This window comes from Lithobates pipiens, unplaced genomic scaffold (genome assembly GCF_037356315.1).
Source record: "Lithobates pipiens isolate NorthernLeopardFrog02 unplaced genomic scaffold, aLitPip1_a1.2 Scaffold_63, whole genome shotgun sequence".
Classification (NCBI taxonomy): domain Eukaryota; kingdom Metazoa; phylum Chordata; class Amphibia; order Anura; family Ranidae; genus Lithobates; species Lithobates pipiens.
This window is the reverse complement of record NW_027507885.1, coordinates 821,867-846,275: the sequence shown is the minus strand read 5'-3', so window position 1 is coordinate 846,275 and position 24,409 is coordinate 821,867. Positions and strand designations below refer to the sequence as shown.

At 56.5% G+C, this 24,409-nt stretch overlaps 1 protein-coding gene across 1 annotated transcript in view; it reads right to left on the bottom strand.

Annotated features, from left to right (window-relative positions):
* LOC143958889 (stromal interaction molecule 1-like) overlaps positions 1–4,028 on the bottom strand; it is a gene marked incomplete at its 3' end in the record, with an annotated part of 70,277 nt that extends 66,249 nt beyond the window's left edge. The window contains 1 exon segment of the mRNA XM_077467871.1: positions 3,760–4,028. Within this exon segment, the coding sequence (XP_077323997.1) occupies positions 3,760–3,868 (109 nt within the window).
* Positions 4,029–24,409: the final 20,381 nt, after the last annotated feature.

The window sequence follows — 24,409 nt, the reverse complement described above, 5'->3', positions numbered from 1 at the left end:
CCATTATGAGGGGTTCCCACCATCCCTGTGCTGAGTTCCCGGGTCTGTACCCCCGCTGTGCCCATTATGAGGGGTTCCCACCATCCCTGTGCCGAGTTTCCAGGTCTGTACCCCCGCTGTGCCCATTATGAGGGGTTCCCACCATCCCTGTGCTGAGTTCCCGGGTCTGTACACCCGCTGTGCCCATTATGAGGTGTTCCCACCATCCCTGTGCTGAGTTCCCGGGTCTGTACACCCGCTGTGCCCATTATGAGGGGTCCCCACCATCCCTGTGCTGAGTTCCCGGGTCTGTACCCCCGCTGTGCCCATTATGAGGGGTTCCCACCACCCCTGTGCCGAGTTTCCAGGTCTGTACACTCGCTGTGTCCATTATGAGGGGTTTTCACTATCCCTGTGCTGAGTTCCCGGGTCTGTACACCTGCTGTGCCCATTATGAGGGGTTCCCACCATCCCTGTGCTGAGTTCCCGGGTCTGTACACCCGCTGTGCCCATTATGAGGGGTTCCCACCATCCCTGCTGGATGAAGATATATCATGGGTAATGTAAGAGGAGTAGTAGGGTGGGGGAGCAGAGCGGGAATTGTGGGACAAGCAGTGAGGGGGAGGAGTCAGCTCACCAGGCTCCACTTAGACCCAAATTGTTTTTTGGGTACACTGCCCCTTTAACACCATGGCAGTGGTGCACACACATCTCCATGGCAGATATTTACTCTCATCAAAGCTGCACCTTCCTCTCCTCCCAACACGCCAAAACAAAGTCACCCGGCCGGCGCACACCGCCGTCACCATGTGTGTTGTGGAAACAGAACCAGAGACGGGAACCGGCCACGTCAGGGCCAAATAATCATCTCCATTCACTGTGAATCAGGACCGCAGAGCCCCCTCGTCCCCGGGCACCCGTAGCTCCTTCATTCCAGGGGTCCGCGCCCCCCGCCCATGTTCCTGGGGCCCCAACGTGGCCCCCCACTTCATTTCTAGGAAGTACACACCCAGCATTGGCAGAGAGCTTCAGGAAGAGAAGGTCAGAGGTCACAGCCTGGTCCGATCCTTCCGGAACCCCTATATGAGAGGACTGTCCTCAGATCTCACATGTGACCCCCAAATATCCATTGGACAAAGGCACGCGCCACCCGAAGGTGGAGGACAGGCCGGGGGGATTTCTATACCCAGACGGGGTCAGGTGCCACCAAGGCAGTTTACTAAAAATCCCTTCACAAGTCATCCCAGGGGCCAGCTGTCTACACACTCCATTGATATGTACAGTCTGGAGGAAAGAAGGGAAAGGATGGACATGACTGGAAGGGAGGTCGGGGGGGAGGGGGGGGGTGCTATATAACGGAAGGGAGGTTGGGGGGGTGCTATATAACGGAAGGGAGGTCTTGGGGGGGTGCTACATAACGGAAGGGAGGTCTTGGGGGGGGGTGCTACATAACGGAAGGGAGGTCTTGGGGGGGTGCTACATAACGGAAGGGAGGTCTGGGGGGGGTGCTACATAACGGAAGGGAGGTCTGGGGGGGGGGGGGGTGCTACATAACGGAAGGGAGGTCTGGGGGGGGGGGTGCTACATAACGGAAGGGAGGTCTGGGGGGGGTGCTACATAACGGAAGGGAGGTCTTGGGGGGGGTGCTACATAATGGAAGGGAGGTCAGGGGGGGGTGCTACATAACGGAAGGGAGGTCTTGGGGGGGGTGCTACATAACGGAAGGGAGGTCTTGGGGGGGTGCTACATAACGGAAGGGAGGTCTTGGGGGGGGGGGTGCTACATAACGGAAGGGAGGTCTTGGGGGGGTGCTACATAACGGAAGGGAGGTTGGGGGGGTTCTACAAAACCGAAGGGAGGTCTGGGGGAGGGGGGGTATTTTTCACAATCAGAAGTCCATCAAGTTCAACTGTAAAAAATAAATAATAATAATATAGACGGTGTGGGGGGTCGGGGATAAGAGGGGTATATAGAAGGATGTCGGTACTTCCTCTTGTTATCAGATGTGATGAAGAGTCGGGGGGGGGGGGGGGGGGGGAATGTCCATCACTGGAAGGTGAACATGCTGGGTGATCTGGAGCTCTGATTGGAGCCAAGAACTGTGACCTGTACCCGTGTGCCGCTGACCTGTGATCTGTACCCGTGTGCCGCTGACCTGTGATCTGTACCCGTGTGCCGCTGACCTGTGACCTGTACCCGTGTGCCGCTGACCTGTGACCTGTACCCGTGTGCCGCTGACCTGTGACCTGTACCCGTGTGCCGCTGACCGGTGTGCCGCTGACCTGTGACCTGTACCCGTGTGCCGCTGACCTGTACCCGTGTGATAAGACACGCCTGTCTGCTCTTATGTTTATATTACTGGACAGCCTGTGAGCCGCCCCCCCTCCCCTCTCCCTGATCCCTACAATATATATATCTCTCTCTCTCTCAGTCCCAGGAAGGTGATAACCCCCAGCGGGGGAATTCCTCCAATCTGCTCCAGCGGGGGGGGGGGGGGGGGGGGGGGAATTCCTTGCCGATCCCTGAGAGACGATGGGAAGTTCCCGGATCTCCTTTCCCTATAAATGTCCCCCCTTCCCCCCCCCCCCCCGATATATTCAGGAATCCGACCTCCTTATAGAAATCTATTGATCTGTCCGGATCCACCTCCTCACACCTCTTACTGGAGAGAAACCTTTCTGTGTTTGGGGGGGGGGGGGGTGAGTCATTGGGTGGACGGTGACAGGGATCTCACTGGGTGGACTCTATGGTGGGGGGCTCCTCCGGGGCGGACTCTATGGTGGGGGGGCTCCTCCGGGGCGGACTCTATGGTGGGGGGGCTCCTCCGGGGCGGACTCTATGGTGGGGGGGCTCCTCCGGGGCGGACTCTATGGTGGGGGGGCTCCTCCGGGGCGGACTCTATGGTAGGAGGTCCTCCGGGGCGGACTCTATGGTAGGAGGTCCTCCGGGGCGGACTCTATGGTAGGGGGTCCTCCGGGGCGGACTCTATGGTAGGGGGTCCTCCGGGGCGGACTCTATGGTAGGGGGTCCTCCGGGGCGGACTCTATGGTAGGGGGTCCTCCGGGGCGGACTCTATGGTAGGGGGTCCTCCGGGGCGGACTCTATGGTAGGGGGTCCTCCGGGGCGGACTCTATGGTAGGGGGTCCTCCGGGGCGGACTCTATGGTAGGGGGTCCTCTGGGGCGGACTCTATGGTAGGGGGTCCTCCGGGGTGGACTCTATGGTAGGGGGTCCTCCGGGGTGGACTCTATGGTAGGGGGTCCTCCGGGGTGGACTCTATGGTAGGGGGTCCTCCGGGGTGGACTCTATGGTAGGAGGTCCTCCGGGGTGGACTCTATGGTAGGAGGTCCTCCGGGGTGGACTCTATGGTAGGAGGTCCTCCTGGGCGGACTCTATGGTAGGAGGTCCTCCTGGGCGGACTCTATGGTAGGGGCTCCTCTGGGGGTGTACTCTATGGTAGGGGCTCCTCCGGGGCGGACTCTATGGTAGGGGCTCCTCTGGGGGTGTACTCTATGGTAGGGGCTCCTCCGGGGCGGACTCTATGGTAGGGGCTCCTCTGGGGGTGTACTCTATGGTAGGGGCTCCTCCGGGGCGGACTCTATGGTGGGGGCTCCTCCGGGGCGTACTCTATAGTAGGGGGTCCTCCGGGGTGGACTCTATGGTAGGAGGTCCTCCTGGGTGTACTCTATGGTAGGGGCTCCTCCTGGGTGGACTCTATGGTAGGAGGTCCTCCTGGGTGGACTCTATGGTAGGAGGTCCTCGGGTGGGAGGGGTGACTCACCTGCCTGTAGGGACTCCTCCGGAGGGGCTCCGGTAGGTCTCTCGGCCCGCCCGTGGTTCAGGAAGGAAACACAGACAATCCACACCACCAATCGGGACCACAAATCCATCACTGGGCCCAGGAGCTGACACTTCAATACATCCCGGGGGAGGAGCCACACGCCGACCCCCCAATACACTCCGATCACCCGGACAGTGCGGCCTCCGATCACTGCTGTGTGCGGCTTCTCTACAACTCCGCCCCCTGACGTCACACAACTCCGCCCAACACGTCACCTCTCCTCTCCCCGCTCGGCCCTGAGAGCTGCTGACACCTGTCCCCGCCCCGCCCACATATCTGCATATAGCAGTCTACCCCGCCTACCTCTCCGCGTTCCCGCCCCCTCCACACGCTGTGCTACCAGCACACTCCGCCCCCCGCCTCTCATCTTCAGCGGGACCCCGCCCATTCCTCTCCGTCTGATTTCCGCCCGCATTTCTTACGTCCCTCCTTTACTCCGCCCCTTCCTCTATTCCCCGCCCCGACCAATGACGTCACGATAAAGTCCTTTTATTCTGACGGAATATGACACCCCCAAATATTATCTTATATTATTATCATTATATTATATTATATTATATTGTATTTTATTATTATCATTATGTTATCTTATATTATATTATAAATTACATTATGTATATTATATGCCATTACATCTGCAATTAGTGGACCTCCAGCTGTTGCAGAACTACAAAGAGCATGATGGGACTTGTAGTTTTGCAACAGCTGGAGGTCCACTAATTGCAGATCCCTGCTCTATTACATTCCATTATATATACAGCAGAGGCCCAGAGGACTCCACCACCTTCCTACTGAGGGGTGTACCAACATGGCCACCGCCACCTTCCTACTGAGGGGTGTACCAACATGGCCACCGCCACCTTCCTACTGAAGGGTGTACCAACATTGCCACCGCCACCTTCCTACTGAAGGGTGTACCAACATGACCACCGCCACCTTCCTACTGAAGGGTGTACCAACATGGCCACCGCCACCTTCCTACTGAGGGGTGTACCAACATGGCCACCGCCACCTTCCTACTGAGGGGTGTACCAACATGGCCACCGCCACCTTCCTACTGAGGGGTGTACCAACATGGCCACCGCCACCTTCCTACTGAGGGGTGTACCAACATGGCCACCGCCACCTTCCTACATGGCCACCGCCACCTTCCTACTGAGGGGTGTACCAACATGGCGACCGCCACCTTCCTACTGAAGGGTGTACCAACATGGCCACCGCCACCTTCCTACTGAGGGGTGTACCAACATGGCCACCGCCACCTTCCTACTGAGGGGTGTACCAACATGGCCACCGCCACCTTCCTACTGAAGGGTGTACCAACATGGCCACCGCCACCTTCCTACTGAGGGGTGTACCAACATGGCCACCGCCACCTTCCTACTGAGGGGTGTACCAACATGGCCACCGCCACCTTCCTACTGAAGGGTGTACCAACATGGCCACCGCCACCTTCCTACTGAAGGGTGTACCAACATGACCACCGCCACCTTCCTACTGAAGGGTGTACCAACATGGCCACCGCCACCTTCCTACTGAGGGGTGTACCAACATGGCCACCGCCACCTTCCTACTGAGGGGTGTACCAACATGGCCACCGCCACCTTCCTACTGAGGGGTGTACCAACATGGCCACCACCACCTTCCTACTGAGGGGTGTACCAACATGGCCACCGCCACCTTCCTACATGGCCACCGCCACCTTCCTACTGAGGGGTGTACCAACATGGCGACCGCCACCTTCCTACTGAAGGGTGTACCAACATGGCCACCGCCACCTTCCTACTGAGGGGTGTACCAACATGGCCACCGCCACCTTCCTACTGAGGGGTGTACCAACATGGCCACCGCCACCTTCCTACTGAAGGGTGTACCAACATGGCCACCGCCACCTTCCTACTGAGGGGTGTACCAACATGGCCACCGCCACCTTCCTACTGAGGGGTGTACCAACATGGCCACCGCCACCTTCCTACTGAAGGGTGTACCAACATGGCCACCGCCACCTTCCTACTGAAGGGTGTACCAACATGGCCACCGCCACCTTCCTACTGAGGTGTGTACCAACATGGCCACCGCCACCTTCCTACTGAGGGGTGTACCAACATGGCCACCGCCACCTTCCTACTGAAGGGGTGTACCAACATGGCCACCGCCACCTTCCTACTGAGGGGGGTACCAACATGGCCTCCACCACCTTCCTACTGAGGGGTGTACCAACATGGCCTCCACCACCTTCCTACTGAAGGGTGTACCAACACAGCCTCCACCACCTTCCCACTGCAGGGTGTACCAACATGGCCACCTTAATACTCCCCCGTAATACTTACCTGAGCCCCCTCTTGCAATATCCACTAGTGTTTATCAGCCTACTACTCCCCTCATGGTTGGCTGAGATAGCAGCATGGCGCCATTGGATCCCGCTGATGTCAATCAAAGTCACTTAGCCAATGAGGAGAGGGAGGGGGCGGGGGCCGGGCTGTGACCCGGCTAGAAAGCTGCTGACTGCTGGGGCACTTGGCATGAGGGAGGGACTAGAGGTGAGGAGGTTCGGGGCCACTCTGTGCATATGCATTACAGAGACTGTCCAATCAGAGATACGGGGTGACGCCCACCGCCGTATATCACCCAATCCAGCAATGTGCCGCTGCTACCTGATTGGTCAGCACATCTTTACTGACGTCACTCAGAGCTACTGTGTGACAAGCAAGGAGTTAACAATGCTGGCCAAGTGTTCCCGCCCCCTCCAGGATACCCCAGAGCCTCTGTGGGGGCAGAATTTTGGAACAATGGAGCCCCCTCCTGGGGGGGAAGAGGAAGTGCAGGGATTCCTAATACAACTGATCACCTTTTCTACTTATTCATCCGATGTGACAATATCTCCCCCTTGTGGATAACACACAGAACTGCACCCTTATCATGAGAACCGCAACTTGTCATCTGCCTAAAGTACACTTACCTAATGGGGCACCACAGAGCTATCTATAGGAAAATATCACTGTCAACTACCCCTCCCTACCGATCCCTCTACTGACCTCCATTCAGTACCCTCACCCCTCCCTACCGATCCCTCCAATCAGTGCCCTCACCCTTCCCTACAGATCCCTCCACTGATCTCCATTCAGTGTCCTCCACCCCTCTCTACCAATCCCTCCACTGGTCTCCATTCAGTGTCCTCCACCCCTCTCTACCAATCCCTCCACTGGTCTCCATTCAGTGTCCTCCACCCCTCTCCACCAATCCCTCCACTGACCTCCATTCAGTGTCCTCCACCCCTCTCTACCAATCCCTCCACTGACCTCCATTCAGTGTCCCCCACCCCTCTCTACCAATCCCTCCACTGACCTCCATTCAGTGTCCTCCACCCCTCTCTACCAATCCCTCCACTGACCTCCATTCAGTGTCCCCCACCCCTCTCTACCAATCCCTCCACTGACCTCCATTCAGTGTCCTCCACCCCTCTCTACCAATCCCTCCACTGGTCTCCATTCAGTGTCCTCCACCCCTCTCCACCAATCCCTCCACTGACCTCCATTCATTGTCCTCCACCTCTCTCTACCAATCCCTCCACTGGTCTCCATTCAGTGTCCTCCACCCCTCTCCACCAATCCCTCCACTGACCTCCATTCAGTGTCCCCCACCCCTCTCTACCAATCCCTCCACTGACCTCCATTCAGTGTCCCCCACCCCTCTCTACCAATCCCTTCACTGACCTCCATTCAGTGTCCTCCACCCCTCTCTACCAATCCCTCCACTGACCTCCATTCAGTGTCCTCCATCCCTCTCTACCAATCCCTCCACTGACCTCCATTCAGTGTCCTCCACCCCTCTCTACCAATCCCTCCACTGACCTCCATTCAGTGTCCTCCACCCCTCTCTATCAATCCCTCCACTGGTCTCCATTCAGTGTCCTCCACCAATCCCTCCACTCACCTCCATTCAGTGTCCTCCACCCCTCTCTACCAATCCCTCCACTGACCTCCATTCAGTGTCCTCCACCCCTCTCTACCAATCCCTCCACTGACCTCCATTCAGTGTCCTCCACCCCTCTCTACCAATCCCTCCACTGGTCTCCATTCAGTGTCCTCCACCAATCCCTCCACTCACCTCCATTCAGTGTCCTCCACCCCTCTCTACCAATCCCTCCACTGACCTCCATTCAGTGTCCTCCACCAATCCCTCCACTCACCTCCATTCAGTGTCCTCCACCCCTCTCTACCAATCCCTCCACTGACCTCCATTCAGTGTCCTCCACCCCTCTCTACCAATCCCTCCACTGACCTCCATTCAGTGTCCTCCACCCCTCTCCACCAATCCCTCCACTGGTCTCCATTCAGTGTCCTCCACCCCTCTCTACCAATCCCACCACTGACCTCCATTCAGTGTCCTCCACCCCTCTCTACCAATCCCTCCACTGGTCTCCATTCAGTGTCCTCCACCCCTCTCTACCAATCCCTCCACTGACCTCCATTCAGTGTCCTCCACCCCTCTCTACCAATCCCTCCACTGACCTCCATTCAGTGTCCTCCACCCCTCTCTACCAATCCCTCCACTGACCTCCATTCAGTGTCCTCCACCCCTCTCTACCAATCCCTCCACTGGCCTCCATTCAGTGTCCTCCACCCCTCTCTACCAATCCCTACACTGATCTCCATTCAGTGTCCTCCACCCCTCTCTACCAATCCCTCCACTGACCTCCATTCAGTGTCCTCCACCCCTCTCTACCAATCCCACCACTGACCTCCATTCAGTGTCCTCCACCCCTCTCTACCAATCCCTCCACTGACCTCCATTCAGTGTCCTCCACCCCTCTCTACCAATCCCTCCACTGACCTCCATTCAGTGTCCTCCACCCCTCTCTACCAATCCCTCCACTGGTCTCCATTCAGTGTCCTCCACCCCTCTCTACCAATCCCTCCACTGACCTCCATTCAGTGTCCTCCACCCCTCTCTACCAATCTCTCCACTGACCTCCATTCAGTGTCCTCCACCCCTCTCTGCCAATCCCTCCACTGGCCTCCATTCAGTGTCCTCCACCCCTCTCTACCAATCCCTCCACTGGTCTCCATTCAGTGTCCTCCACCCCTCTCTACCAATCCCTCCACTGACCTCCATTCAGTGTCCTCCACCCCTCTCTACCAATCCCTCCACTGACCTCCATTCAGTGTCCTCCACCCCTCTCTACCAATCCCTCCACTGACCTCCATTCAGTGTCCTCCACCCCTCTCTACCAATCCCTCCACTGGTCTCCATTCAGTGTCCTCCACCCCTCTCTACCAATCCCTCCACTGACCTCCATTCAGTGTCCTCCACCCCTCTCCACCAATCCCTCCACTGACCTCCATTCAGTGTCCTCCACCCCTCTCTACCAATCCCTCCACTGGTCTCCATTCAGTGTCCTCCACCCCTCTCTACCAATCCCTCCACTGACCTCCATTCAGTGTCCTCCACCCCTCTCTACCAATCCCTCCACTGACCTCCATTCAGTGTCCTCCACCCCTCTCTACCAATCCCTCCACTGGTCTCCATTCAGTGTCCTCCACCCCTCTCTACCAATCCCTCCACCGGTCTCCATTCAGTGTCCTCCACCCCTCTCTACCAATCCCTCCACTGACCTCCATTCATAGTCCTCCACCCCTCTCTACCAATCCCTCCACTGACCTCCATTCATAGTCCTCCACCCCTCTCTACCAATCCCTCCACTGACCTCCATTCAGTGTCCTCCTCCCCTCTCTGCCAATCCCTCCACTGACCTCCATTCAGTGTCCTCCACCCCTCTCTGCCAATCCCTCCACTGACCTCCATTCAGTGTCCTCCACCCCTCTCTACCAATCCCTCCACTGATCTCCATTCAGTGTCCTCCACCCCTCTCTACCAATCCCTCCACTGACCTCCATTCAGTGTCCTCCACCCCTCTCTACCAATCCCTCCACTGATCTCCATTCAGTGTCCTCCACCCCTCTCTACCAATCCCTCCACTGACCTCCATTCAGTGTCCTCCACCCCTCTCTACCAATCCCTCCACTGGTCTCCATTCAGTGTCCTCCACCCCTCTCCACCAATCCCTCCACTGACCTCCATTCAGTGTCCTCCACCCCTCTCTACCAATCCCTCCACTGACCTCCATTCAGTGTCCTCCACCCCTCTCTACCAATCCCTCCACTGGTCTCCATTCAGTGTCCTCCACCCCTCTCTACCAATCCCTCCACTGGTCTCCATTCAGTGTCCTCCACCCCTCTCTACCAATCCCTCCACTGACCTCCATTCAGTGTCCTCCACCCCTCTCTACCAATCCCTCCACTGACCTCCATTCAGTGTCCTCCACCCCTCTCTACCAATCCCTCCACTGACCTCCATTCAGTGTCCTCCACCCCTCTCTACCAATCCCTCCACTGACCTCCATTCAGTGTCCTCCACCCCTCTCTACCAATCCCTCCACTGACCTCCATTCAGTGTCCTCCACCCCTCTCTACCAATCCCTCCACTGACCTCCATTCAGTGTCCTCCACCCCTCTCTACCAATCCCTCCACTGACCTCCATTCAGTGTCCTCCACCCCTCTCTACCAATCCCTCCACTGACCTCCATTCAGTGTCCTCCACCCCTCTCTACCAATCCCTCCACTGACCTCCATTCAGTGTCCTCCACCCCTCTCTACCAATCCATCCACTGGTCTCCATTCAGTGTCCTCCACCCCTCTCTACCAATCCCTCCACTGGTCTCCATTCAGTGTCCTCCACCCCTCTCTACCAATCCCTCCACTGGCCTTCATTCAGTGTCCTCCACCCCTCTCTACCAATCCCTCCACTGGTCTCCATTCAGTGTCCTCCACCCCTCTCTACCAATCCCTCCACTGACCTCCATTCAGTGTCCTCCACCCCTCTTTACCAATCCCTCCACTGACCTCCATTCAGTGTCCTCCACCCCTCTCTACCAATCACTCCACTGACCTCCATTCAGTGTCCTCCACCCCTCTCTACCAATCCCTCCACTGGTCTCCATTCAGTGTCCTCCACCCCTCTCTACCAATCCCTCCACTGGTCTCCATTCAGTGTCCTCCACCCCTCTCTACCAATCCCTCCACTGACCTCCATTCAGTGTCCTCCACCCCTCTCTACCAATCCCTCCACTGACCTCCATTCAGTGTCCTCCACCCCTCTCTACCAATCCCTCCACTGGTCTCCATTCAGTGTCCTCCACCCCTCTCTACCAATCCCTCCACTGGTCTCCATTCAGTGTCCTCCACCCCTCTCTACCAATCCCTCCACTGACCTCCATTCAGTGTCCTCCACCCCTCTCTACCAATCCATCCACTGGTCTCCATTCAGTGTCCTCCACCCCTCTCTACCGATCCCTCCACTGGTCTCCATTCAGTGTCCTCCACCCCTCTCTACCAATCCCTCCACTGACCTCCATTCAGTGCCCTCCACCCCTCTCTACCAATCCCTCCACTGACCTCCATTCAGTGCCCTCCACCCCTCTCTACCAATTCCTCCACTGACCTCCATTCAGTGTCCTCCACCCCTCTCTACCAATCCCTCCACTGGTCTCCATTCAGTGTCCTCCACCCCTCTCTACCAATCCCTCCACTGACCTCCATTCAGTGTCCTCCACCCCTCTCTACCAATCCCTCCACTGACCTCCATTCAGTGTCCTCCACCCCTCTCTACCAATCCCTCCACTGGTCTCCATTCAGTGTCCTCCACCCCTCTCTACCAATCCCTCCACTGGTCTCCATTCAGTGTCCTCCACCCCTCTCTACCAATCCCTCCACTGACCTCCATTCAGTGTCCTCCACCCCTCTCTACCAATCCATCCACTGGTCTCCATTCAGTGTCCTCCACCCCTCTCTACCGATCCCTCCACTGGTCTCCATTCAGTGTCCTCCACCCCTCTCTACCAATCCCTCCACTGACCTCCATTCAGTGCCCTCCACCCCTCTCTACCAATTCCTCCACTGACCTCCATTCAGTGTCCTCCACCCCTCTCTACCAATCCCTCCACTGACCTCCATTCAGTGTCCTCCACCCCTCTCTACCAATCCCTCCACTCACCTCCATTCAGTGTCCTCCACCCCTCTCTACCAATCCATCCACTGGTCTCCATTCAGTGTCCTCCACCCCTCTCTACCAATCCCTCCACTGGTCTCCATTCAGTGTCCTCCACCCCTCTCTACCAATCCATCCACTGACCCCCCATTCCAGACACCACAAGATCTCCTTACCATGATTGACACTTTTTCCCAACTAGGGATCAGCTTTGAGTTCGCCTCGACCATTGCCTGTTCAGCGAACAGTGAACAATTTGGGGTGTTCGCTGCAAATTTGAAAAGAACACCCTGTACAAGTCTATGGGAGAAATCTAAAGTGGTAATTTTAAAGGCTAATATGCAAGTTACTGTCCTAAAAAGTGTTTGGGGACCCGGGTCCTGCCCCAGGGGACATGGATCAATGCTAAAACAAAGTTTTAAAAACTGACGTTTTTTCCAGGAGCAGTGATTTTAATAATGATTAAAGTGAAACAATAAAAGTGTAATATTCCTTTAAATTTCATACCTGGGGGGTGTCTATAGTATGCCTGTGAAGGGGCTCATGTTTCCCGTGCTCAGAACTGTCCCTGCACAAAGTGTCATTTCTGCAGGAAAAAAAGTCCTTTAAAATCACTCGCGGCTATAAGGAATTGTCGGCTCCCGTAATACAGAGAACACTCACTGAAAGTCATTGACAAAACAATAAATTTAAAAAAAAGCGTGGGGGTCCCCCAAATTCAATTACCAGGCCCTTCAGGTCTGTTATGGATTTTAAGGGGAACTCCACGCCAAATCTAAAAAAAAAATGGAATGGAGTTCACCCTAAAAATCCATACCAGACCCTTTATCCGAGCACGCAACCTGGCAGGCTGCAGGAAAAGAGCGGGGACGAGAGAGCGCCCCCCCCTCCTGAACCATACCAGGCCACATGCCCTCAACATTGGGAGGATGCTTTGGGGGTCTGTGACCCCTCAAAGCACCATGTCCCCAGGTTGATGTGGAGAAGGGCCTCATCCCCACAACCCTGGCCTGTGGTTGTGGGGGTCTGTGGGCGGGGGGCTTATCAGCATCTGGAAGCCCCCTTTAACAAGGGGACCCCCAGATCCCGTCCCCCCTGTTTGAAATGGTAAGGGCCCTACCATTTCACACAGAAAGTGAAAAAAATGGTTAAATAAGACAAACACACTTTTGAAAAATTCCTTTATTAAAAAAAAAAAAAAAAAAAGATTCCAGCGGTGCTAATCCACTCTTGCTATCCAGTGATGGATGATCTCTTCTCCGGGGTCCAGCGATGGATGATCTCTTCTCCGGGGTCCAGCGATGGATGATCTCTTCTCCGGGGTCCAGCGATGGATGATCTCTTCTCCGGGGTCCAGCGATGGATGATCATCTCTCCAGGGTCCAGCGAAGGCTGATCTCTTCTCCGGGGTCCAGCGATGCATGATCTCTTCTCCAGGGTCCAGCGATGGATGATCTCTTCTCCGGGGTCCAGCGATGGATGATCTCTTCCCTGGGGTCCAGCGATGCATGATCTCTTCTCCGGGGTCCAGCGATGCATGATCTCTTCTCCGGGGTCCAGCGATGGATGATCTCTTCCCTGGGGTCCAGCGATGCATGATCTCTTCTCCGGGGTCCAGCGATGGATGATCTCTTCCCTGGGGTCCAGTGATAGATGATCTCTTCTCCGGGGTCCAGCGATGGATGATCATCTCTCCGGGGTCCAGCGATGGCTGATCTCTTCTCCGGGGTCCAGTGATGGATAATCATCTCTCTGGGGTCCAGTGATGGGTGATCTCTTCTCCGGGGTCCAGTGATGGATGATCTCTTCTCCGGGGTCCAGCGATGGATGATCTCTTCTCCGGGGTCCAGTGATGGATAATCATCTCTCCGGGGTCCAGTGATGGCTGATCTCTTCTCCGGGGTCCAGCGATGGGTGATCATCTCTCCAGGGTCCAGCGATGGATGATCTCTTCTCTAGGGTCCAGCGATGGATGATCTCTTCTCCGGGGTCCAGCGATGGCTGATCTCTTCTCCGGGGTCCAGTGATGGATAATCATCTCTCTGGGGTCCAGTGATGGGTGATCTCTTCTCCGGGGTCCAGTGATGGATGATCTCTTCTCCGGGGTCCAGCGATGGATGATCTCTTCTCTGCGGTCCAGTGATGGATGATCATCTCTCCGGGGTCCAGTGATGGCTGATCTCTTCTCCGGGGTCCAGTGATGGATGATCTCTTCTCCGGGGTCCAGCGATGGATGATCATCTCTCCGGAGTCCAGTGATGGATGATCTCTTCTCCGGGGTCCAGCGATGGCTGATCTCTTCTCTGGGGTCCAGCGATGGATGATCTCTTCTCCGGGGTCCAGTGATGGATAATCATCTCTCCGGGGTCCAGTGATGGCTGATCTCTTCTCCGGGGTCCAGTGATGGATGATCTCTTCTCCGGGGTCCAGCGATGGATGATCATCTCTCCGGAGTCCAGTGATGGATGATCTCTTCTCCGGGGTCCAGCGATGGCTGATCTCTTCTCTGGGGTCCAGTGATGGGTGATCTCTTCTCTGGGGTCCAGTGATGGGTGATCTCTTCTCCGGGGTCCAGGGATGGATGATCTCTTCTCCGTGGTCCAGAGATGGGTGATCATCTCTCCGGTGTCCAGCGATGGATGATCTCTTCTCCAGGGTCCAGCGATGGATGATCTCTTCTCCGGGGTCCAGCGATGGATAATCATCTCTCCAGGGTCCAGCGATGGATGATCTCTTCTCCGGGGTCCAGTGATGGATGATCTCTTCTCCGGGGTCCAGTGATGGATGATCTCTTCTCTAGGGTCCAGCGATGGATGATCTCTTCTCCGGGGTCCAGTGATGGATAATCATCTCTCCAGGGTCCAGCGATGGATGATCTCTTCTCCGGGGTCCAGCGATGGATAATCTCTTCTCCGGGGTCCAGTGATGGATAATCATCTCTCCGGGGTCCAGTGATGGATGATCTCTTCTCCGGGGTCCAGCGATGGATGATCTCTTCTCCAGGGTCCAGCGATGGATGATCTCTTCTCCGGGGTCCAGCAATGGATGATCATGTCTCCGGGGTCCAGCGATGGATGATCTCTTCTCCGGGGTCCAGGGATGGATGATCATCTCTCCGGGGTCCAGTGATGGATGATCATCTCTCCGGGGTCCAGTGATGGATGATCTCTTCTCCGGGGTCCAGGGATGGATGATCTCTTTTCCGGGGTCCAGTGATGGATGATCTCTTCTCCGGGGTCCAGCGATGGATGATCTCTTCTCCGGGGTCCAGTGATGGATGATCTCTTCTCCGGGGTCCAGTGATGGATGATCTCTTCTCCGGGGTCCAGTGATGGATAATCATCTCTCCAGGGTCCAGCGATGGATGATCTCTTCTCCGGGGTCCAGCGATGGATAATCTCTTCTCCGGGGTCCAGTGATGGATAATCATCTCTCCAGGGTCCAGCGATGGCTGATCTCTTCTCCGGGGTCCAGTGATGGATGATCTCTTCTCCGGGGTCCAGCGATGGATGATCTCTTCTCCAGGGTCCAGCGATGGATGATCTCTTCTCCGGGGTCCAGCAATGGATGATCATCTCTCCGGGGTCCAGCGATGGCTGATCTCTTCTCCGGGGTCCAGCGATGGATGATCATCTCTCCAAGGTCCAGTGATGGATGATCATCTCTCCGGGGTCCAGTGATGGATGATCTCTTCTCCGGGGTCCAGGGATGGATGATCTCTTCTCCGGGGTCCAGTGATGGATGATCTCTTCTCCGTGGTCCAGGGATGGATGATCTCTTCTTCGGGGTCCAGGGATGGATGATCTCTTCTCCGGGGTCCAGCGATGGCTGATCTCTTCTCCGGGGTCCAGGGATGGATGATCTCTTCTCCGGGGTCCAGCGATGGATGATCTCTTCTCCAGGGTCCAGCGATGGATGATCTCTTCTCTGGGGTCCAGCGATGGCTGATCTCTTCTCCGCTGTCCAGTGATGGATGATCTCTTCCCTGGGGTCCAGTGATAGATGATCTCTTCTCCGGGGTCCAGCGATGGATGATCATCTCTCCGGGGTCCAGCGATGGCTGATCTCTTCTCCGGGGTCCAGTGATGGATAATCATCTCTCTGGGGTCCAGTGATGGGTGATCTCTTCTCCGGGGTCCAGTGATGGATGATCTCTTCTCCGGGGTCCAGCGATGGATGATCTCTTCTCCGGGGTCCAGTGATGGATAATCATCTCTCTGGGGTCCAGTGATGGCTGATCTCTTCTCCGGGGTCCAGCGATGGGTGATCATCTCTCCAGGGTCCAGCGATGGATGATCTCTTCTCTAGGGTCCAGCGATGGATGATCTCTTCTCCGGGGTCCAGCGATGGCTGATCTCTTCTCCGGGGTCCAGTGATGGATAATCATCTCTCTGGGGTCCAGTGATGGGTGATCTCTTCTCCGGGGTCCAGTGATGGATGATCTCTTCTCCGGGGTCCAGCGATGGATGATCTCTTCTCCGGGGTCCAGTGATGGATAATCATCTCTCCGGGGTCCAGTGATGGCTGATCTCTTCTCCGGGGTCCAGCGATGGGTGATCTCTTCTCCGGGGTCCAGTGATGGATAATCATCTCTCCGGGGTCCAGTGATGGCTGATCTCTTCTCCGGGGTCCAGTGATGGGTGATCTCTTCTCCAGGGTCCAGCGATGGATGATCTCTTCTCCGCGGTCCAGTGATGGATGATCTCTTCTCCGGGGTCCAGTGATGGATGATCTCTTCTCCGGTGTCCAGCGATGGGTGATCTCTTCTCCGGGGTCCAGTGATGGGTGATCTCTTCTCCGGGGTCCAGCGATGGATGATCTCTTCTCCGGGGTCCAGCTATGGCTGATCTCTTCTCCGCGGTCCAGTGATGGATGATCTCTTCTCAGGGGTCCAGTGATGGGTGATCTCTTCTCCGGGGTCCAGCGATGGATGATCATCTCTCCGAGGTCCAGCGATGGATGATCTCTTCTCCGCGGTCCAGTGATGGATGATCTCTTCTCAGGGGTCCAGTGATGGGTGATCTCTTCTCCGCGGTCCAGTGATGGATGATCTTTTCTCCGGGGTCCAGCGATGGATGATCTTTTCTCTAGGGTCCAGCGATGGATGATCTCTTCTCCGGGGTCCAGCGATGGATGATCTCTTCTCCAGGGTCCAGTGATGGATGATCTCTTCTCCGGGGTCCAGCGATGGATGATCTCTTCTCCGGTGTCCAGCGATGGCTGATCTCTTCTCCGGGGTCCAGCGATGGATGATCTCTTCTCCGGGGTCCAGCGATAGCTGATCTCTTCTCCGGGGTCCAGCGATGGATGATCTCTTCCCCGTGGTCCAGCGATGGCTGATCTCTTCTCCGCGGTCCAGTGATGGATGATCTCTTCTCTAGGGTCCAGCGATGGATGATCTCTTCTCCGGGGTCCAGCGATGGATGATCTCTTCTCCGGGGTCCAGCGATGGATGATCTCTTCTCCGGGGTCCAGCGATGGATGATCTCTTCTCTGGGGTCCAGCGATGGATGATCTCTTCTCTGGGGTCCAGTGATGGATGATCATCTCTCCGGGGTCCAGCGATGGATGATCTCTTCTCCAGGGTTCAGCGATGGGTGATCTCTTCTCCGGGGTCCAGTGATGGATGATCTCTTCTCCAGGGTCCAGTGATGGATGATCTCTTCTCCGGGGTCCAGCGATGGCTGATCTCTTCTCCGCGGTCCAGTGATGGATGATCTCTTCTCCGGTGTCCAGCGATGGGTGATCTCTTCTCCGGGGTCCAGTGATGGATGATCTCTTCTCCGGGGTCCAGTGATGGATGATCTCTTCTCCGGGGTCCAGCGATGGCTGATCTCTTCTCCGCGGTCCAGTGATGGATGATCTCTTCTCCGGGGTCCAGTGATGGGTGATCTCTTCTCCGGGGTCCAGTGATGGATGATCTCTTCTCCGGGGGCCAGCGATGACTGATCTCTTCTCCGCGGTCCAGTGATGGATGATCTCTTCTCCGGGGTCCAGTGATGGGTGATCTCTTCTCCGGGGTCCAGCGATGGATGATCTCTTCTCCGGGGTCCAGCGATGGCTGATCTTTTCTCGGGGGTCCAGCGATGGATGATCTTTTCTCTAGGGTCCAGCGATGGCTGATCTCTTCTCCGGGGTCCAGCGATGGATGATCTCTTCTCCGGGGTCCAGCGATAGCTGATCTCTTCTCCGGGGTCCAGCGATGGATGATCTCTTCTCCGGGGTCCAGCGATAGCTGATCTCTTCTCCGCGGTCCAGTGATGGATGATCTCTTCTCTAGGGTCCAGCGATGGATGATCTCTTCTCTAGGGTCCAGCGATGGATGATCTCTTCTCCGGGGTCCAGCGATGGATGATCTCTTCTCCGGGGTCCAGCGATGGATGATCTCTTCTCCGGGGTCCAGCGATGGATGATCTCTTCTCCGGGGTCCAGTGATGGATGATCATCTCTCCGGGGTCCAGCGATGGATGAGCTCTTCTCCAGGGTTCAGCGATGGGTGATCTCTTCTCCGGGGTCCAGCGATGAATGATCTCTTCTCCGGGGTCCAGTGATTGGTTATCTCTTCTCTGGGGTCCAGTGATGGATGATCTCTTCTCCAGGGTTCAGCGATGGGTGATCTCTTCTCCGGGGTCCAGCGATGGATGATCTCTTCTCTAGGGTCCAGCGATGGATGATCTCTTCTCCAGGGTCCAGTGATATATGATCTCTTGTCCGGGGTCCAGCGATGGCTGATCTCTTCTCCGCGGTCCAGTGATGGATGATCTCTTCTCCAGGGTTCAGCGATGGGTGATCTCTTCTCCGGGGTCCAGCGATGGATGATCTCTTCTCTAGGGTCCAGCGATGGATGATCTCTTCTCCGGGGTCCAGCGATGGATGATCTCTTCTCCAGGGTTCAGCGATGGGTGATCTCTTCTCCGGGGTCCAGCGATGGATGATCTCTTCTCTAGGGTCCAGCGATGGATGATCTCTTCTCCAGGGTCCAGTGATGGATGATCTCTTCTCCGGGGTCCAGCGATGGCTGATCTCTTCTCCGCGGTCCAGTGATGGATGATCTCTTCTCCGGTGTCCAGCGATGGGTGATCTCTTCTCCGGGGTCCAGTGATGGATGATCTCTTCTCCGGGGTCCAGTGATGGATGATCTCTTCTCCGGGGTCCAGCGATGGCTGATCTCTTCTCCGCGGTCCAGTGATGGATGATCTCTTCTCCGGGGTCCAGTGATGGGTGATCTCTTCTCCGGGGTCCAGTGATGGATGATCTCTTCTCCGGGGTCCAGCGATGGCTGATCTCTTCTCCGCGGTCCAGTGATGGATGATCTCTTCTCCGGGGTCCAGTGATGGGTGATCTCTTCTCCGGGAGCCAGCGATGGATGATCTCTTCTCCGGGGTCCAGTGATGGGTGATCTCTTCTCCGGGGTCCAGCGATGGGTGATCTCTTCTCCGGGGTCCAGCGATGGCTGATCTTTTCTCCGGGGTCCAGCGATGGATGATCTCTTCTCCGGGGTCCAGCGATAGCTGATCTCTTCTCCGGGGTCCAGCGATGGATGATCTCTTCTCCGGGGTCCAGCGATAGCTGATCTCTTCTCCGCGGTCCAGTGATGGATGATCTCTTCTCTAGGGTCCAGCGATGGATGATCTCTTCTCTAGGGTCCAGCGATGGATGATCTCTTCTCCGGGGTCCAGCGATGGATGATCTCTTCTCCGGGGTCCAGCGATGGATGATCTCTTCTCCGGGGTCCAGCGATGGATGATCATCTCTCCGGGGTCCAGCGATGGATGAGCTCTTCTCCAGGGTTCAGCGATGGGTGATCTCTTCTCCGGGGTCCAGCGATGAATGATCTCTTCTCCGGGGTCCAGTGATGGATGATCTCTTCTCTAGGGTCCAGCGATGGATGATCTCTTCTCCGGGGTCCAGTGATTGGTCATCTCTTCTCCAGGGTCCAGTGATGGATGATCTCTTCTCCGGGGTCCAGCGATGGCTGAGCTCTTCTCCGCAGTCCAGTGATGGATGATCTCTTCTCCGGGGTCCAGCGATGGATGATCTCTTCTCCGGGGTCCAGCGATGGCTGATCTCTTCTCCAGGGTCCAGCGATGGATGATCTCTTCTCCGGGGTCCAGCGATGGATGATCTCTTCTCCGGGGTCCAGCGATGGATGATCTCTTCTCCGGGGACCAGCGATGGCTGATCTCTTCTCCGCGGTCCAGTGATGGATGATCTCTTCTCCAGGGTCCAGCGATGGATGATCTCTTCTCCGGGGTCCAGCGATGGATGATCTCTTCTCCGGGGTCCAGCGATGGATGATCTCTTCTCTAGGGTCCAGCGATGGATGATCTCTTCTTCAGGGTCCAGCGATGGATGATCTCTTCTCCGGGGCCAGCGATGGCTGATCTCTTCTCCGCGGTCCAGTGATGGATGATCTCTTCTCCGGGGTCCAGCGATGGCTGATCTCTTCTCCAGGGTCCAGCGATGGATGATCTCTTCTCTGGGGTCCAGCGATGGCTGATCTCTTCTCCGCTGTCCAGTGATGGATTATCTCTTCTCCGGGGTCCAGCAATGGAAGATCTCTTCTCCGGGGTCCAGCGATGGCTGATCTCTTCTCCGGGGTCCAGTGATGGATGATCTCTTCTCTGGGGTCCAGCGATGGCTGATCTCTTCTCCGCGGTCCAGCGATGGATGATCTCTTCTCCGGGGTCCAGCGATGGATGATCTCTTCTCCGGGGTCCAGCGATGGATTATCTCTTCTCCGCGGTCCAGCGATGGATGATCTCTTCTCCGGGGTCCAGCGATGGATGAGCTCTTCTCCAGGGTTCAGCGATGGGTGATCTCTTCTCCGGGGTCCAGCGATGAATGATCTCTTCTCCGGGGTCCAGTGATGGATGATCTCTTCTCTAGGGTCCAGCGATGGATGATCTCTTCTCCGGGGTCCAGTGATTGGTCATCTCTTCTCCAGGGTCCAGTGATGGATGATCTCTTCTCCGGGGTCCAGCGATGGCTGAGCTCTTCTCCGCAGTCCAGTGATGGATGATCTCTTCTCCGGGGTCCAGCGATGGATGATCTCTTCTCCGGGGTCCAGCGATGGCTGATCTCTTCTCCAGGGTCCAGCGATGGATGATCTCTTCTCCGGGGTCCAGCGATGGATGATCTCTTCTCCGGGGTCCAGCGATGGATGATCTCTTCTCCGGGGTCCAGCGATGGATGATCTCTTCTCCAGGGTCCAGCGATGGATGATCTCTTCTCTAGGGTCCAGCGATGGATCATCTCTTCTCCGGGGTCCAGTGATGGATGATCTCTTCTCCGCGGTCCAGTGATGGATGATCTCTTCTCTGGGGTCCAGCGATGGATGATCTCTTCTCCGGGGTCCAGTGATGGATGATCTCTTCTCCGCAGTCCAGCGATGGATGATTTCTTCTCCGGGGTCCAGCGATGGATGATCTCTTCTCTAGGGTCCAGCGATGGATGATCTCTTCTCCGGGGTCCAGTGATGGATGATCTCTTCTCCGGGGTCCAGCGATGGATGATCTCTTCTCTATGTTCCAGCGATGGGTGATCTCTTCTCCGGGGTCCAGCGACGGATGATCTCTTCTCCGGGGTCCAGCGATGGATGATCTCTTCTCCGGGGTCCAGCGATGGATGATCTCTTCTTCGGGGTCCAGCGATGGATGATCTCTTCTCCGCGGTCCAGTGATGGATGATCTCTTCTCCGGGGTCCAGCGATGGATGATCTCTTCTCCGGGGTCCAGTGATGGCTGATCTCTTCTCCGCGGTCCAGTGATGGATGATCTCTTCTCCGGGGTCCAGCGATTGCTGATCTCTTCTCCGAGGTCCAGTGATGGATGATCTCTTCTCCGGGGTCCAGCGATGGATGATCTCTTCTCCGGGGTCCAGTGATGGCTGATCTCTTCTCCGGGGTCCAGCGATGGATGATCTCTTCTCCGGGGGTTCAGCGATGGATGATCTCTTCTCCGGGGTCCAGCGATGGATGATCTCTTCTCTGCGGTCCAGTGATGGGATGATCTCTTCTCCGGGGTCCAGCGATGGATGATCTCTTCTCTGCGGTCCAGCGATGGATGATCTCTTCTCCGGGGTCCAGCGATGGATGATCTCTTCTCCGGGGTCCAGCGATGGATGATCTCTTCTCCGGGGTCCAGCGATGGATGATCTCTTCTCCAGGGTCCAGCGATGGATGATCTCTTCTCCGGGGTCCAGTGATGGATGATCTCTTCTCCGGGGTCCAGCGATGGATGATCTCTTCTCCGGGGTCCAGCGATGGATGATCTCTTCTCCGGGGTCCAGCGATGGATGATCTCTTCTCTGCGGTCCAGCGATGGATGATCTCTTCTCTGCGGTCCAGTGATGGATGATCTCTTCTCCGGGGTCCAGCGATGGATGATCTCTTCTCCGGGGTCCAGCGATGGATGATCTCTTCTCTGCGGTCCAGCGATGGATGATCTCTTCTCTGCGGTCCAGTGATGGATGATCTCTTCTCTGGGGTCCAGCGATGGCTCATCTCTTCTCCGGGGTCCAGCGATGGATGATCTCTTCTCCGTGGTCCAGCGATGGATGATCTCTTCTCCGGGGTCCAGCGATGCATGATCTCTTCTCCGGGGTCCAGCGATGGCTGATCTCTTCTCCATGGGTCCAGCGATGGCTGATCTCTTCTCCAGGGTCCAGCGATGGATGATCTCTTCTCCAGGGTCCAGCGATGGATGATCTCTTCTCCGGGGTCCAGCGATGGATGATCTCTTCTCCGGGGTCCAGCGATGGCTGATCTCTTCTCCGTGGTCCAGTGATGGATGATCTCTTCTCCGGGGTCCAGCGATGGATGATCTCTTCTCCGGGGTCCATCGATGGTTGATCTCTTCTCCGTGGGTCCAGCGATGACTGATCTCTTCTCCAGGGTCCAGCGATGGATGATCTCTTCTCCGGGGTCCAGCGATGGATGATCTCTTCTACGGGGTCCAGCGATGGCTGATCTCTTCTCCGCGGTCCAGTGATGGATGATCTCTTCTCCAGGGTCCAGCGATGGATGATCTCTTCTCCGGGGTCCAGCGATGGATGATCTCTTCTCCGGGGTCCAGCGATGGATGATCTCTTCTCTAGGGTCCAGCGATGGATGATCTCTTCTTCAGGGTCCAGCGATGGATGATCTCTTCTCCGGGGTCCAGCGATGGCTGATCTCTTCTCCGCGGTCCAGTGATGGATGATCTCTTCTCCGGGGTCCAGCGATGGCTGATCTCTTCTCCAGGGTCCAGCGATGGATGATCTCTTCTCTGGGGTCCAGCGATGGCTGATCTCTTCTCCGCTGTCCAGTGATGGATTATCTCTTCTCCGGGGTCCAGCAATGGAAGATCTCTTCTCCGGGGTCCAGCGATGGCTGATCTCTTCTCCGGGGTCCAGTGATGGATGATCTCTTCTCTGGGGTCCAGCGATGGCTGATCTCTTCTCCGCGGTCCAGCGATGGATGATCTCTTCTCCGGGGTCCAGCGATGGATGATCTCTTCTCCGGGGTCCAGCGATGGATGATCTCTTCTCCGCGGTCCAGCGATGGATGATCTCTTCTCCGGGGTCCAGCGATGGATGATCTCTTCTCCGGGGTCCAGCGATGGATGATCTCTTCTCCGGGGTCCAGCGATGGATGATCTCCTCTCCGGGGTCCAGCGATGGATGATCTCTTCTCCAGGGTCCAGCGATAGATGATCTCTTCTCCGGGGTCCAGCGATGGATGATCTCCTCTCCGGGGTCCAGCGATGGATGATCTCTTCTCCAGGGTCCAGCGATAGATGATCTCTTCTCCGGGGTCCAGTGATGGGTGATCTCTTCTCCGGGGTCCAGTGATGGGTGATCTCTTCTCCGGGGTCCAGTGATGGATGATCTCTTCTCCAGGGTCCAGTGATGCATGATCTCTTCTCCGGGGTCCAGTGGTGATGGATGATCTCTTCTCCGGGGTCCAGCGATGGCTGATCTCTTCTCCGCGGTCCAGTGATGGATGATCTCTTCTCTGGGGTCCAGCGATGGCTGATCTCTTCTCCGCGGTCCAGTGATGGATGATCTCTTCTCCGGGGTCCAGTGATGGGTGATCTCTTCTCCGGGGTCCAGCGATGGATGATCTCTTCTCTGGGGTCCAGCGATGGATGATCTCTTCTCCGGGGTCCAGCGATGGATGATCTCTTCTCCGGGGTCCAGCGATGGATGATCTCTTCTCTAGGGTCCAGCGATGGATGATCTCTTCTTCAGGGTCCAGCGATGGATGATCTCTTCTCCGGGGTCCAGCGATGGCTGATCTCTTCTCCGCGGTCCAGTGATGGATGATCTCTTCTCCGGGGTCCAGCGATGGCTGATCTCTTCTCCAGGGTCCAGCGATGGATGATCTCTTCTCTGGGGTCCAGCGATGGCTGATCTCTTCTCCGCTGTCCAGTGATGGATTATCTCTTCTCCGGGGTCCAGCAATGGAAGATCTCTTCTCCGGGGTCCAGCGATGGCTGATCTCTTCTCTGGGGTCCAGTGATGGATTATCTCTTCTCCGGGGTCCAGCAATGGAAGATCTCT